The 15,699-nt window shown below is 45.6% G+C and overlaps 1 protein-coding gene across 1 annotated transcript; it reads right to left on the bottom strand.

The window, feature by feature from the left end:
* Positions 1 to 6,736: 6,736 nt before the first annotated feature.
* On the bottom strand, positions 6,737 to 15,694 carry CIAO1 (cytosolic iron-sulfur assembly component 1). Its single transcript, XM_061556326.1, has 7 exons — positions 15,225 to 15,694; positions 12,599 to 12,747; positions 11,718 to 11,829; positions 8,906 to 8,994; positions 8,536 to 8,737; positions 8,365 to 8,434; positions 6,737 to 8,194 (listed from the first exon to the last, which is right to left on the bottom strand). The coding sequence occupies exons 1-7, from the start codon at positions 15,358 to 15,360 to the stop codon at positions 7,939 to 7,941; spliced, it is 1,014 nt and encodes a 337-aa protein (XP_061412310.1). The 5' UTR covers positions 15,361 to 15,694; the 3' UTR covers positions 6,737 to 7,938.
* Between the last annotated feature and the right edge of the window lie 5 nt (positions 15,695 to 15,699).

The following is a 15,699-nucleotide window of genomic DNA, read 5'->3' as shown; positions in this document are numbered from 1 at the left end:
CGACACATGGCAACACGTGTGTAGACTCGGTTTGTGAGTCACACACGACACATGGCAACACGTGTGTAGACTCGGTTTGTGAGTCACACACGACACATGGCAACACGTGTGTAGACTCGGTTTGTGAGTCACACACGACACATGTCAACACGTGTGTAGACTCGGTTTGTGAGTCACACACGACACATGGCAACACGTGTGTAGACTCAGTTTGTGAGTCACACACGACACATGGCAACACGTGTGTAGACTCGGTTTGTGAGTCACACACGACACATGTCAACACGTGTGTAGACTCGGTTTGTGAGTCACACACGACACATGTCAACACGTGTGTAGACTCGGTTTGTGAGTCACACACGACACATACAACACGTGTGTAGACTCGGTTTGTGAGTCACACATGACACATGATAACACGTGTGTAGACTCGGTTTGTGAGTCACACACGACACATGACAACACGTGTGTCGACTCGGTTTGTGAGTGACACACGACACATGGCAACACGTGTGTAGACTCGGTTTGTGAGTGACACACGACACATGACAACACGTGTGTAGACTCGGCGCGCCAATGGGCCACGACTCGTCGCGAGTACGCATGCAGGCGAGATGAGAAATTTGTCAAATTGTAGAAGCTCTGAACACCAACATTGAAGAGGGAACAAGGGCGAAACGGGGACGAGAAAAGTCCTGCTGTTGGTCGAGTTTGGGGTAAGGTTAGAGGTCAATGAGTCGTATAGTTACGAGTCGCTGGCTGACTAGTTGGTGAGGGTTATGGTCAGTCGGTAGCTGCGCCAGTTAGCAGTTGCTGACGGGTTGGCTCGGGTTCAGGTGAATGAGAGATCGAGTTGGCTAATTGGTTAGGTTCAGTGAGATATCTACTCCGAGTGGCTGGTTGTCGAGTTGGTTCGGGTCGGTGGCAGATCTACAAACATTGGATAGATGTCGATCTGGTTTTGGTTGGGCGGCTCGTCACGTGGTTTGTGTGCTACGTCCCCAACACGACTGCCACAACTCCCCTCCCACCTACCCCCTCCAATTGCATCCCGTGCCCCCCCCCCCCCCCCCAATCTCCACCCCCTTTCAGTGTTTTTGCTCACTTTCACTTTCTGATGTTTATCGCGCTCTCGTATTTGCCATTATTGCTTTACGCGGTGGACAAACAGCTCGGAAAATCATCCACAGATTTCGCAATCGCGCAAACCACGGGTCCAACGATGCACATTCGTCACCCGCATGCGCGTCCCACGCGGCCAACACGTGGCGCCCGGTCAGTGTCTCGTGCGAGGGGGCTGAGCAGTCGAGCTCGTGCCGGTGGGGTGGTGGGCAGACCGCACAGGTTCAGCTGCCAAGTGCAGGGGTCCAAGGCGAATGAATGAAGGGGTACACGAAAAAACAAGAGGAAGGGAAAACTACCGCCGTTCATCACGTGCCATCGGACGTATTTTCAGTGTGAGCCACCTGAATGCAGGCGGGTGCGGATGGTGTTCGGCATTTCACGCGCGATGGCTCAGCCGTCGAACAAAGACGGTGGCGGTCACTTGCATCGTCGCGCACTTTCAGATGCGCTTCTGCGGCCGTCTGGAACGCTCTTCCTTCCGATATTAGGAAGCCATTGGAGCTGTGCACTTTTAAATCTACATTCAAAACTAATTTCTGTCGAACAGCTTGTTTGTATTTGGTTGTTTTTCTTCCCCCGCACCCCGGATAAGCACGGTTGACTACGTACGGTGCGAAAGAAGTCCAACGTACGTACAGTACATAGGGTAAGAAAATTTCTAAGTTAGGAATAGAGCATTGAGAGGGAGTGTTGTGGATGTGTTGCAGGCTGCGAGGTGGCCAGGAGATGGCCCTATCAGCAAATCGGTTAATCACACATTGACTTCATTGGTTCTGTGGATTGAATTTATCTGTGAGGTGAGGGCCGGACCTTCGAGTGTTATCTCCTTTATATGCGGTGGGTTTTCCCCAGTTTCCACTCGCATGACCAACCACTCATATTAATAGAACTGACAAAATGTCCCAATGCAAGACATTTCTGAAAATTAGCTTCGAGACACAGCGACGCAAGCCCGAGTGAATACTGTGTAAAAACAAGAAGCATCGTTATTATATTGCAATATTAGAGTCGTAAAACATTAATATGTGACGGGTGGGACACGTGTCCAGCAGGGTGGTGGAGGGCATTTGCAGTGGCACCCTGAGTTCAGGAGAACAGTAAAACCTACAATCAGATTGTGGATGAGATTGTAAGAGCGATCCGTGAAGGAATGTATCGACTTTGTAAACAAGGGGAGGACCTAAACCCAGATGGAGGAGGTGGCGGTGGTGGTGATGATAACGAGACTGTCAGCATGGAAACCTCTTGAGGTTGAGCGTCAACTGTTCGGCTATGGACGATTAATCGATTTCAAATCGAAATCGCAATTTGAAACAATGCGATTAGCAAATCGCAAAGGCTGCGATTTTTTGCGATTTGAAAAGTCCTCTTACTTTCTTATTGGAATTGTTTAATGTTTAAATATAATTACTTTATTTATTTAGCTTATCAATTGTTCTATGTTTGATTGTTCTATTTCAATTAAATAATTTTAATGAATACATGTTGGAAACATTAGAATATACAGAGCAGTTCATATTTTGATGGTATCACGTGGTAATGCCCCATCACATGCTTTAAATCTACCACACAGTGAATATCTAACTGAAGCTTGACTTCAAAAAATTCAATCGCACTTCAAATCGCAATCGCAATATCTGTCAGAAAAATCGCAATTAGATATTTCTCCCCAAATCGTTCAGCCCTATACTCCGTAGGCGATACTCTGCAGCGCTGTGCAGTTATTCTGCGGCGTCGTTTGTTCGGTCAGCTGACGACCTCTCGCGTCCACAGCGCGCCACGACGTTGAAAACTTTGGCGGAATTCTGGGCATCGCCATTCCCTGGACAACAGGAGAGGGAGGGAGGGTGGCCAGTTGACGTTCGCGTCGGTTGGCCATAATTCGGAATGACAATCGTTAACAGCAAAGCAAATGAGCGGATAATAAGCCTCCATGGCCACATCACGCCTCTCCCGCATACGAAAGGAAAGTCGTTCTTACGCAGCGCGTCAAAAGGGCCGTCCATAAATGACGTCACGCGATTTTGGACGATTTTTGACCCCCCCCCTCAAATATGACGTCACAAAGCTCTGCCCCCCCCGCACCCCCCAAAAACCATATTTCCATTTTGAAAGTAAAACATGCTTCAAATCGCTTTAAAACTATTGTCATTGTAGTGCGTATTTAATGTGGCGCTGCACTCTGATGTTGTAGGAGTGTTGTTATAACAATTTAGTTGTGTTATAACTATTCTATATTTATTTAAAATTGCTCATTTTGATGTGACGTCACATTTCTCACCCCCCCCCCGCCCCCCTCGTCACAAATGTCTGACCCCCCCCCCCCCATGTGCGTGACGTCGAAACGTCGTGAGAATTATTTTATTATGTTTTATTTTTATTATTTTATTATTTCCCTTCTACGTGACTACCGAAAGAACCAAGAAGAAAAATGTTGGACTTCTTTCGCGCCGTACGTAGCCAACCCGTGCCAATCGGAGGTGCGGGGGAAGTCGCCGGCTGGCAATGCAAAGTCGTGTATCGTAATCATTCGCATCGTCGTGGAGAATAGAAATTACGAAATAAATGAGGCCGTGCGGCTGATGGGTTGTGTAATAAGTACGGGGGGGGGGCTGTCTTCATTTGGAGAGAGGCATGTTAAGGGACATGTCCGTGTAACTGTGTTTTTGTTAATTCGGTACGACGTGTTATACACATGTACCTCCTTTACGAATACAATTTGTGTCGAGGAACGACGTTTTGGAAACCCTGCCGACAATGCGGATTGCCACTGGACGTGTCAATTGAAGCGGTGCCATTCAGATGGAGCATTACTCACAAGCGGTGTATACACAGCCCGTCACGCGAACAATCCCATGTTTTGTGAACTCTGGAGCCAATATTTGCTGTCACAAGGGATATCAATATTCCCGTCTACGACCAAATCACGCGGAACGTGCAGGATCTCTTCAAGATATTCTTCGGTTCTTTCGGTAAAGTCACGTAGATAGACGATTCATAGATCACGACGTTTCGATCGCAATACAAGCGACCATAACGATCAATTATTTTTCTATCTACGTGACTTTACCGAAATAACCGAAGAGTATGGATTCCTACAGTCACTAAAGCTTCAAATCTCTTCAAGATCTCGGAAGCTAAGCAAGTTTGAGCCAGGATAGTGCCCGGATAGTGCGAGCTCCATCCACAAAAACACATTCCTGCGGAGGGAGCTGGTAGGAACGTTGGGTTGCTCGGTCAATGGCCAGGGTCAACGGCGGCGTGGTGTATTCCGCAAATATGCTCTACTGTGAGGGCGGGCACAAGCCGGCGTGAGTAGGTTAAACGTTGAGTTTTATAAGGGCACCACGGGGTGACCAGCCCCTCTCCACCCAGCCCCACCCCTCCCACCCCTCACCCAGCCCCACCCTCCACACCCAGCCCCTCCCCACCCTCCCCACCCAGCACCTCCCCACCCTCCCCACCCAGCCCCACCCCTCCCACCCTTCACCCAGCCCCTCCTAACCCTCCCCACCCAGCCCTACCCTCCCCACCCAGCCCCTCCCTGCACGACGGACGGACACAATAATCCCCTGTGGGCTGGTGTTACCAGGAGGTTCCTACCAGTATAAATGTTGTCATTTGCGGGGCCACTTAGTGAGCTGAAATCCAGAGCAGCGCATTGTCGTGTACTGTTCTATGGTCCTCGTCTTCATCAAGCAGCACTGACCAACGTGGTGAAGTATGGTCCAATAACACTCCAACCACCTCCACCAATACGACCTCATTCAGCAGTGGATGGACAAAAGCTGATGGGGACGTGCAAAAAGTGTTGACTCCAGTTGTAGTAATCAAATTCTACCAGCGGGTGGCAGAACGGGCCTTTGTTATCGGCAAACGAGCTTGATGACTGTCCGCATTTTGATTTTACGAAACAATTATTTGAAAATAGAATTATACGGAGATAAATAACCACCCCCCACCGAAATAAAAAGTGGAACATTAGTAAACACTGCGCAGGTTGCAATCAACCGCAATTTATACTTTGTGGCTGAAAGATCGGTGACAAATCTAGTGGAATAAGAGATTCTAAAATGAAGCAAGATTTTCATAGTAAGGGAAATCATGAACATCTCCAGTAAACAGGTTTTAATGTTATTCTTCCACGACCCGGATTATAGCAGCGCAGATGGGAATGAATAATGTGCTTAAATTTGAATCGCTCCAATTCTCCAAACGCCCGTTTTTTGTAATCTTATTTTTCCCCGTACATGAACTGCGTCTCACCTGTGTAGGTGCATAAATAGTGTTCTGTATTGCACGTAAGAGGAAAGTAAACAAAAGCATTAGCATTTAGAAAGCCATTAAGTAATATGAACACGGGTTCTGTGAAACCATGCCCTCTGTCTCCGTCGCTACCCCACCGCTCACATAAATTAAGATTGCAGTGCAATTGAAAGCACGCGTGGCGGATCGTGATTTATAGGACGAGGCAATTTGTTAATTGGTTCAAAGTTATTGCGTTCGCGGAAGAACACAGGGCGGCGTTTTTTCTTTGTTGAAAGAGGGACCCCTCTCCTGACGTTTAATTCTCTCTCCTTAGTCAGCCGAGTTCTGCCGCAGGGCCGGGCGGCTCCATTTGAATTCGTTGAGAACAGACATCATTGAACTGCACTCCCTGCCAGAGTGGGGAAACCGAGGACACCACGTTGTGATTGGCGTTGTTTGAATGGCACACTTTTCTTTATTAGGCTCTTCCAGCGCTAAATTAAGTGAAATGTGCGATTTCACAAAGACGGCATGCGAAGCACGCACGGCATCTGGTCAAGCGATATGCGAAAATGTCTAAGCTCGCCTCTACAAATGCGGACGGGCTTGGGTCTGATGTCGGGGCGTTTGCCAAAAGGACATCCTGACGGTACTGAGAGATGTTGGTAAATTGGACCCGCTGTGCATGTCATCAATGTCCCAGGAGTAACAGGTACAATATTTCAGATGACAAAGTATACTTTTTACTAAGTCAAACATGGCCAAACCAGCTATCAATAAAGGTTTTGTTTTGCTTTATCAAGCAAATGACACGTGAACGGCACACAGCAACATTATTTAAAAAATTTCAACATGCTCTGGTTTTTTGCGATTGCATGCAAAGCTCGGCTAAAAGAAAAAAAAGAATTCGGCGGCCAGAACAAGTGCGTGCAAACGACAGGCCCCTCACCGCTTCCCCTCTGATCCTGCCAGACTAAACAGCACGTTCCAGAATAAACCTGGAGGTCAGAGTGCAAGCCAACACTCATTTTCCCACCATCTCGGCTGCTTTTACTGGTATCCAGCTGCGGCGCCCAAAAAAATTGCTTCGGGCCACAACAGCCATGTTACCGCAACCACCGTGAGGGAATGAGATTATTGAGGATAGATAACACAATTGTGGGAGTATTGTATTTAATGCGCAACAAAAAAGCGGTTTGCTTTAAGGGTATGGGCAAAGACTAGGCACTTACATTTAACAAAGAATTCATTACGTGATCTGAAACATTATTTGTACATTACCTCAATGTCGATTTTATGTACAAATCCATATTTTCATTGGGTCAATTGTTTATTAAATTAGAAACAAAAAATTCACACAATAGACATGCATTGCTTTTATTTTGGGGGGGGGGACAGTACTTTTTAAACAATGTCACCATCTGCCATGTTTTGTTTACTGCTAGATGAAGGCCTCCCACCCCCTTTAGTCCCGAGATACTACAATCCATCTCACTCCCTCCACATGAGCGAATCTCATCGCCCCATCTCTCTGCTGGTTGCTTTCCCAGGCAAGATCCCTCCTCTGGGCTGCCACTCTGTCATCAGCCTTGCCCACTGACGATCAACCCTTCTCGCAACGTGCAATGCCCAAGCGCATTTTTCTTAAAGGTCACCGATGACTGATGCGCATTCCCCTGATCCATGTTTCGCTTTCTCTCTCTGTGTAACGTGCAGCATGGATCTTTCCATTGTTATGTGTGTACTTTAAGTACTTGTTCCCTTTTGTCATTGTCGAGGTCTATGATCTTTAAGGTCACTGTATGCAATGTGCCTAATAGTAAATGTCCACCATAGGCAAATCACGGTTGCTTTTTATTCTCAAATTCATTTCCCCACAAAACACTCCCAAGCATTTGTTATTCATCTGCTTATTCAATAGTTTTATCCTGGTCTATTTCGAGTAAGTTGTTGTGGCTGTATACCCAGTTGTGTTTAGTGACATTATTTGCACATGGGTGTGAACATGCACACATTTAATGTGTTAGCCTGTAGAAGGTAATTTGGCCAGAGTGAAACACATTTATATTATTCTTTATAAGTCGTATTATCTCCTTTGCCGTTGGTGTGGAAATGACTGCAAAAGACCACGTATCGCAATACTTAACTGCACAGTCTCAAACAACACCAAGCCATGATGACGCAAGCTTGAGACCACACTGCCATTTGGCTGATGCCGGTCTCCGGCGCATGATATTCATTCTCTCGGGGACCACAAAGCAAACAAAAACGACTCTGGAGGGCTCAATGTGCACTCCGTTGTAGTCGGTTTGGCCATGGCACACCTGGTGTCTGCATGCTCGAAAGCACCAGCCAACTCCACTATTATTTCATAGCACAGAATAAAAATCGAACCCCCCCCAATACCTATCGCCGCTTTGCAGACATCGTGTGTACAAGTGTGCGCGATGGGCACGGTAGCAACAAAACCACCACCGAGCTTCAGCGGGCGTGTCAAATTTCAATTGATTAGGCGACAGTAAACGATCCGAGTTTTCTCTCAAGATGTGAGTGCAGACGCAGCCGTCACGCCTCGCTCGCCGCGCTGTCCCTCGCATAGCGCCAGATCGCCACCACCCTGTCGTCGCCGCACGACGCCAGCAGCCCCGGGACACTGGGGCTCCACGCCACGCAGTTCACATCCCGGTCGTGCGCTTTGCGAACGCACGCGGCTTCGTAGAACCGAGGGCTTTTCCCGTCGCCTTCTGGCACAGCCTCCTCCTCAAACACTCGGATGGTGTCATCTCCGCTGGCTGTCGCTATGGCGCCCGTGAGCTTGCACCTGGTTTGAAATTTGTATTTTGGGGTCAAAACAGAAAGGGTTTTGATGTGAGAAAATTGTACGATTTGAGTTGTACGTTTGTGGGTCTACAGTACGTTTGAATAGCCAAGCAAATGAAATATACGTAATGCAAATATGTAAACTGTCTCAACCTTTCTTCAGAGACTTACCAAGAGACGTCGTAAATGACTCGTGTGTGATGGCCAGAGAGGGTGCACACACACTCCCACGTGGCGCCGACTGCAACACAAATGCATCCAAACAAACATATTTCACATGTAACGTGAACGGAGAAGCTGTGTGTGTAGGGCGTCGGCTGGAGTTCCGCGTGTTTGTATTACCCCCCGAGCTGGTAGCCGCGCCCTCTTGCCAGATGCGTATGGTTTTGTCATCGCCGCAGGAGACCAGGCGGCGCCCGGTCGCGTCGAAGTCGATGCTCCACACGGTCGACTCGTGCCCCTCCAGCGTGGCAAAGCTGATCCAGTCGTCGCCATCATCGCGGTACAGGCGGATGCTGTTGTCGTAGCTTGCCGATGCCAGCACCTTTCCGTCGGCAAGCACGGCAACCGAGACGACCAAATCGTACGCATTTCACAGGTTACAATTCACTGCAATCCAAACCCCACAAGTCCTTTACCCCCGAACTTCGAAAGTCATTGTTAAAACCCACTGCTGCTGCTCAGGTAAAAGGTGGGATATGTTTGAATTTACCTCGCTGTTGGGATGCCAGACAATGTGCTTGACGTCCTGCGTGTGCGAGTTGAGAACGCTTGCGCATTCGTAGTCTTCATCTTCGTCCACTGGTGGCACGCACGGAAAACAGCGGCGAGATTTACCGCGCGGATATATGCACTTGCTGGCGATCGGTTAATACGCGCCAAGTATCACCCACAACTCGGGCCGTGGATTAATTCCAACGGGGAATTGAAATGTGAAAAATGTTGAAATTATGTAACACCATCAATCGTAAGGTACGGATGTCAGGTAAGTGTAAGCTGCTTATGAGTGGCTTATTTGAGTCATACAATTTACTGTAACTTATAAATCATTGAAAAACTACTTTAATGTAGTATGCATGAACTAAAAATAGCAATGAATATAGTTTAACACTTTTAACGTTATTGTAAAAAAGACTCTACGGGGAATAACTGCTTTAACTACTTATTTCCACGGTTTTAATTTAAAATATTCTCAAATGTGCATCACCTAATTTCTTACTTAAATTAATCATATACACTTCAAATCTGTGGCAATAAAAAAAGGTCTACCAATTACACACACAGCAGCACCGATTTAATTACCATTTGCATATGCAAAGATATAATAATTAAATGTGGTCTAATTAAGAGCAGCGTGTGATAATTGAAGCACTAATGACATGATGCATTGTGATGCGCTGTTTGACTAAAGACCCAATTTGTAATTTAATTACACAGAAGTAACTAACAAGCCCCCTGGTTACGGTAATTAGACTGGGACGATGTAACAGTAATTAGCAGTTGCATTTTGGTTGTAAATATTGCTGCAGCATACGGCGTGTGGCAAGTGTCAGCAGAGATCTCCCCGCGCTCATTCATACGGCTCTTTCTGCTGGGCATTTGTCGGCACTGCGCACTGCGTGTGTGTGCGCGTATCTTGGCGTGCGAGTGCTGTCGCCAAAAGCTCCCTCGCAATAAACACGGCATCAAATTGTCCTCCTTGCTTATCCTCAAACCCGCACCAACAGTATCCGCAAAGTGATCTCATAACCGATGCACAAAGTGCAAGGTGATAATTGGGTAAGATAACTCCAATGTTGAAACGAGAAAAAAAAGCCATCGGGTAATGTAAAAATTACTACTTTGTATAAACAAAAAATATACTTCTAAACTAGATGAGTATCATGGAAAAAAATAAATATAACAAATTTCGATTATCTGATGAAATGCTGGAGAAAAATAAAATAAAAATTCACAGCATGCCCGACTGCCACCGGTAGATTCCAACTCCCAATGCGTTTGAGTCTATTGAAAATAACACTTGGCAAGTGCTTGCTGGTGTCGATGTAAGGGAACAACAGACACCTCCACGATTGGTAGGTGGGTGGTGGGGATGAGGAGGAAGGTGGGTGGAGGTTTGAAAGCTGTTAAATTAAGTTGGTCGCGCTGCATTACCGTTGCAGATCCTCCAGCATCTCCCGATAATTGGCGGCGAGAGACACGGTACGATGTCTGACATGGAGCACGCATGCGAGGGCCACGTGATTTCATATGACATGTCGGAGCTGCTAGCCCACTGCGACGCCCCACTCGTATGTCATCAGGAGACCTCTCTGGCTTTAGTGATGTGGTCCAGAGACAGGCAAAGGAATGCTAGAATATGGCTAAACAAATATAGATGAGGAAAGACCGATATCCAGCTTTTCTAGGTCACAGCGTACAGCCCGTTGAAACGGTATACATATAATACTGTTGTAATTACTAACTGTTTATCTTAAAAGGATGTTATTCCTGTCTAATGCAAACGTCAAGGCAGGAGATTTCATTTGTTCACCGCAGACAGAATGGGGAGTGCCACTGATTGCAAAAATACCTGGGTCCCCTGGCTCCGTCACACATAAACTGCAGGAAATTCAAATGAACGCCTTTCACTGCTTTTTGTTGGCACTGCTCTGCAAATAATTAGGTACAACACTATATTTAACTTAGGTTTGTTTTTTAATCGCGTGCTATTGAAAACACTCCACGCAGTGGGTGGCCCTCTGTATACACTGATGGTGAGAAATATTTCCCTACAAAATAACCCTCTGTATACTTTGGGTCTCAAGGTGGGATCTGCGATGGCGACATGTTGTCTGGTCACTAAAACGACCACATCATTTGTGGCAGACACGCAGACACATGTGACTTGTAAAGCTAAGCAGGTTGGATTAATGCGATTAGACTAATAGGGTCTGTGGTCAATTCAAAGCAACTCTTTGTACAAAATGCACTAAATATAAATGTTACATTTAAGTACTATGCACTAGTATTATGGTTTAACTGTACTTTAAATGATTGCTTGCACCTGGAATCTAAACATTCCATCAACATATATTTTTGTAAATTCACTAAAAAGGCATATAAATGGGCGTGAAATTATCACCAAGCCTGATGTAAGCACATATGAAGAAAAATACAATTAAATTGCAGCAAATCTGCCACAATGGCGTAAACTTTTTGGAAAAACTCAAATCGGTGACCTGCACGGGAAGAGGCATCTGCAGAAAGAAAGGCTATACAAAGCTCAACCGGTGACTTCACTTGGGGTATCTGCGGATGCCTTCTGCACATCCAGCATTGGGGACTGGTATCTCACTTGCATACCAAACTCGAATGCTTTTTTAATTTTTGTTACTATTTTTTTTATCACTCCCTGTGCCTGACCTCATACGTTGGTGCTGTGAGCCTCCTTATACACGGTGGGCTTCTCGTGTGATCTTGACACTACTTAAAACAACAAAGTGAGATGGAAGCCATCAGCTGCTGAGGCTGGGCATGCACACCTTCCCAAATCCAGACACTCTTGTCACGACTGCAAGTGGCCAGCAGGTTTCCTGATGGAGCCCAGGCCACGCCCTTGACTTCATTCTCATGTCCTTCCAGAGTCGCAGTCACCTTGAATGAATGAAGAACAAATGGTGAACACTGTTGCATCCATTAAAGACAAGCTAATTTCTGGAGGTACATTGTGTTTGCGTGCTTTCAAGTGATAGCACATTGACTGGACAAATAGTGGTCTTATACAGTGGCTATTTATATTTATTTCCAGCTCAAATAAACATGAATGTGGTGCTCATCTCATATTTATAGCCCTGAGGCAGTGGTGGAAATTCCACATACCTATGGCAGGGGCAAGGAATGCATCCATAAGATATCCAATGTAGACTTCCACACAGGATGGTACTAATTTCACTGACTCTAGAATGAAAATGGGCCTAGTCAACCCCCAATTAGGAACTAAACTTGTAACCTTCCGATTGTGTCCACTCAGTCGACCATTGAGCCACCTTGCCAGATTGAAACAACTAAAATATAGAGATACAATCATCGTCTGCTCCTTCCATCATCTCATTAGCAAAAATGAGGCCAAACATATCTCTGGCAAGGTTCTCTTTCTGTCGCCAGTATTGCTGCTTTGTTCAATCTCAATCCTTGTTCTTCTTGGTTTTCTATCATCACCTATTCCTTTATTCTTCCATCATCATAAACCACAAAAACTAATTTTATGCACAACTTAAACCACCAATTAAAAATACAATACTTTGCTTCTACCTATGTTTAAAAAAAACTACTTGACATTTAAGCATAGTGTACTTGTGTAAGGTGTGTGTAGACTTCCATGTGCGATGCTTTGCGTAGGTCCGCAAATGCTCTCCACGCACACCTCGAAATCACCGTCGCGTCGGCTCCACACACAAGTGGTAGCGTCGAAACTCGCAGAGGCCAAGCGGGTCCCACAGGGAGACCAAGCCACATTGCGCACCGTGCGCTGATGAGCGTCGGCCAGAACCGAGCGGCACACCCAGCCATCGCCTGCAACACCCATGCACATCATAACAGACACCGCCACTGGTTTGGTAAACGATAGGGTGGGACTCTTGTTCTTCATTATCATGCGATAATGAGATGTTCTTATCATTATGAATCGTACGATGAAGATCCACTATTGTCCAAACTTTGGCCAACTTCATGAATGAGATGCATCTCTTATACCTGGTTGAGCCATTACCCTGAAATACAATTTTTAGATAAATGGAGTGAATGTATAATTTGCCAAGGCAGTTATTTACCAAAGAAGGGTCTAGCCAACGATTTATTGAAAAAAGAAATGCCATAATTATATACGCACGGGAGAAAGGTACTCATTTATTGGACATGAATTCCCTGTTTGATATAATCAATAGCACTTAGGCGCATTAACTTAATTGCTGGCAATTGAACACTGTGCTGACCATAACGAAAATGATCCCGCTACATTAAACGCTCTTCGATGGCCACACTAAACATCTACAGGACAACAGGGCATTATTCACCTATGACAATGTGATAACAAATTCACACAATTGCAACGTGTTTAATTAATTGCCCTACCTCTAGGTTTTAAATACTGAAAGCAATGCAAGTGGGTCTTACACTCTCAAAGGTGTTTCAATTTCATTACTTCATACGTTTAGTTGGGCTGACATGATCTGCACTTGTAAATTTAGCTATTGCTCATTAAGTACGTTGGGTTTTTTTTCATGGCAAAGGTGTAAAGTTATTTTTGAAATTAGAATTAGACTTTGTTGGGATAAATAGTGCAGCTTTAAATACACGAAGCAAGGTGACATCTCACTGACACAAGTCTGTTACTAGGGAGACCTATGGAAGAACTAGGAATGTAGACAAAACAATACGTTTCTTCAAATTATAGTAAATACAAAAATATACACACAATCAGGTTCCTACGTCTTATTACAATGAAGGTAGCGAAAAGAGTACCATTTTGTGAAAAGACATGTCCACAATTGGTTCGGCAATATATAAACAGATAACCGTCACCATGCAATCCTTGTTAAAGAATAAAACCTATGGTTATATTGCATTTTTCTATAAAATGTTAAGTAAAAATGTCAAAGCAATACAAATGATGTAATTTGGATTTCTAAAGCGTCTACAACCACATCTCAAAACAACTTAAACAATTTAGTGGGGGTAAAAGAAAAGAAAATGTAAAAAAAACTACATTTGATTACTGACCAATGTTTCAAAATAAAACATGATTTATCCTTTCGTAACCCAAAGGTAGACATCACTAAAGAAACGTGCATGGATTTGGAGAATGTGCTATTATGTACTGTAATACAATTTTGGGGGAAATATCTAAGTCATGTAGGGTACAATGAATAATGTATCAAACACTGGACGAAGAAATTACTCCACTTACGTGAATTAAAAAACATTGTCATTCACTACATCTTAATTTGAGTGGGATTATTTTTTTTGTACAACAATGCAGTACATGTATTGTTTAATTCTATAGATGTTCGTAACACTTATTTTCTCAAATAGACATCATACAATGAAAACCCCTTTAGAACCCAGTTTCAGCTTTCAATGTTCTTAAACAGTTATTCCAGTGCGGTATGAAAGCAACTATTCAGATTATCGTGGACACAAATTGAACGTTGTGAAAGGGCTCTAAAGCTGAAATTTGGCACATGCATAAACTAATCTACGTTCATTGCAAGACAAATCATTGCAGCATATATTTTTTGTGCCCGGGAAAACTAGGCCGGGTGATGTATTTTATCTGTGAAAGCGCTTAATAGCTCTTCAGATTCCTCCACTACAATAATTCCGATTTTGAATATTCACAGGGTCAGCATAAAAGGTTTGTACCGTGCAGATTATATTTAGCATTATGCCAAACCGAGTAACTTGTGGAGTGTAACGCTGGTGCATAAAATGCGTAACTAATGTGTCAATCCAGTGCAAGAACTCTCTCTCCACGGCGGCGATGGGGGCCGTTTGACCATACTTCACCAGGATGGTCAATGCGGGTTAAATCAATAGGGGGAGTGCTCAGGACTTGTTCAAAATATCACTCGCCGCCGATGTTAGCCGTGACGGGGAATCAAACTCAGGTTACACACTTAGTGTTCGTCAAGCAGCGCGAAGTCTGTGAACCACTTTAAAGTTAAACCGCGCCACCCTCTAGCGACGGCTTACGCAGCACTGCACAGGAACCCACAGCGCAATTGCAGTGCGCACAATATAACACCGCCAGATATACAAGTCCGAAGAGCCAATGTTTGTACATTTACCACCGCGGAAGGTGCAAGTGATTGTGAAACGTGACTGCTTTCAGGAGGCCCTTCATCCAGCAGTGGATTGACCGCGGCTGGCCGGTGATGCCCATTCACCGCGGCGTGTGGGTTCACTGGGCCCCAAAGCACCGACCTCGCCTAGAAGCTTTGCCGGAAAATGGTGCCCGCACCCCCGTACGCTCCACTATCCGATGCCCTCACCTTCCCTGCCCCAAATTCGCACCGTCTTGTCTCCCCCGCAGCTGGCGATCAGAGCTCCACCGGGGCTCCACGCCACCGACCACGCTCTGTCCTGGTGGCCCGCGAGCCTGTGGAGCACCTGCAGGCTGCCTTTCATCTGTGCGTCTTGCTGTGTATCGGCAATGGTTAACGTCTTACACGGCACGGTTGCTGCAGTGTTAGGCCCAATATGGCCGACCTCGTTACGTAGTCAATTTGGGGAACAACCCCCAACAGCAGCCGGGCAAAGCGAACGCAATCCGCCGACATCCGTCACGACGGCGCATTAAATAGCAACAAATTTCAGCGCGTTTGTCGAGCGGGATTTGTTTTGAGTGGACTTAGCGTGATATTTGTCGTCTTTTGTCTTTGTGAGATTTCTCGCCGTCGACGCGCCGAAGTCGTCACGGAGTGGGCGGATTAAGCGATGATGGCCGCTCTGCAGCTGCTGCCCCTT

Source organism: Lethenteron reissneri, chromosome 22 (assembly GCF_015708825.2).
Source record: "Lethenteron reissneri isolate LAM-NWPU_2019-01 chromosome 22, ASM1570882v1, whole genome shotgun sequence".
In the NCBI taxonomy this organism is placed as follows: domain Eukaryota; kingdom Metazoa; phylum Chordata; class Hyperoartia; order Petromyzontiformes; family Petromyzontidae; genus Lethenteron; species Lethenteron reissneri.
This window is presented reverse-complemented; position numbering and strand designations above follow the sequence as displayed.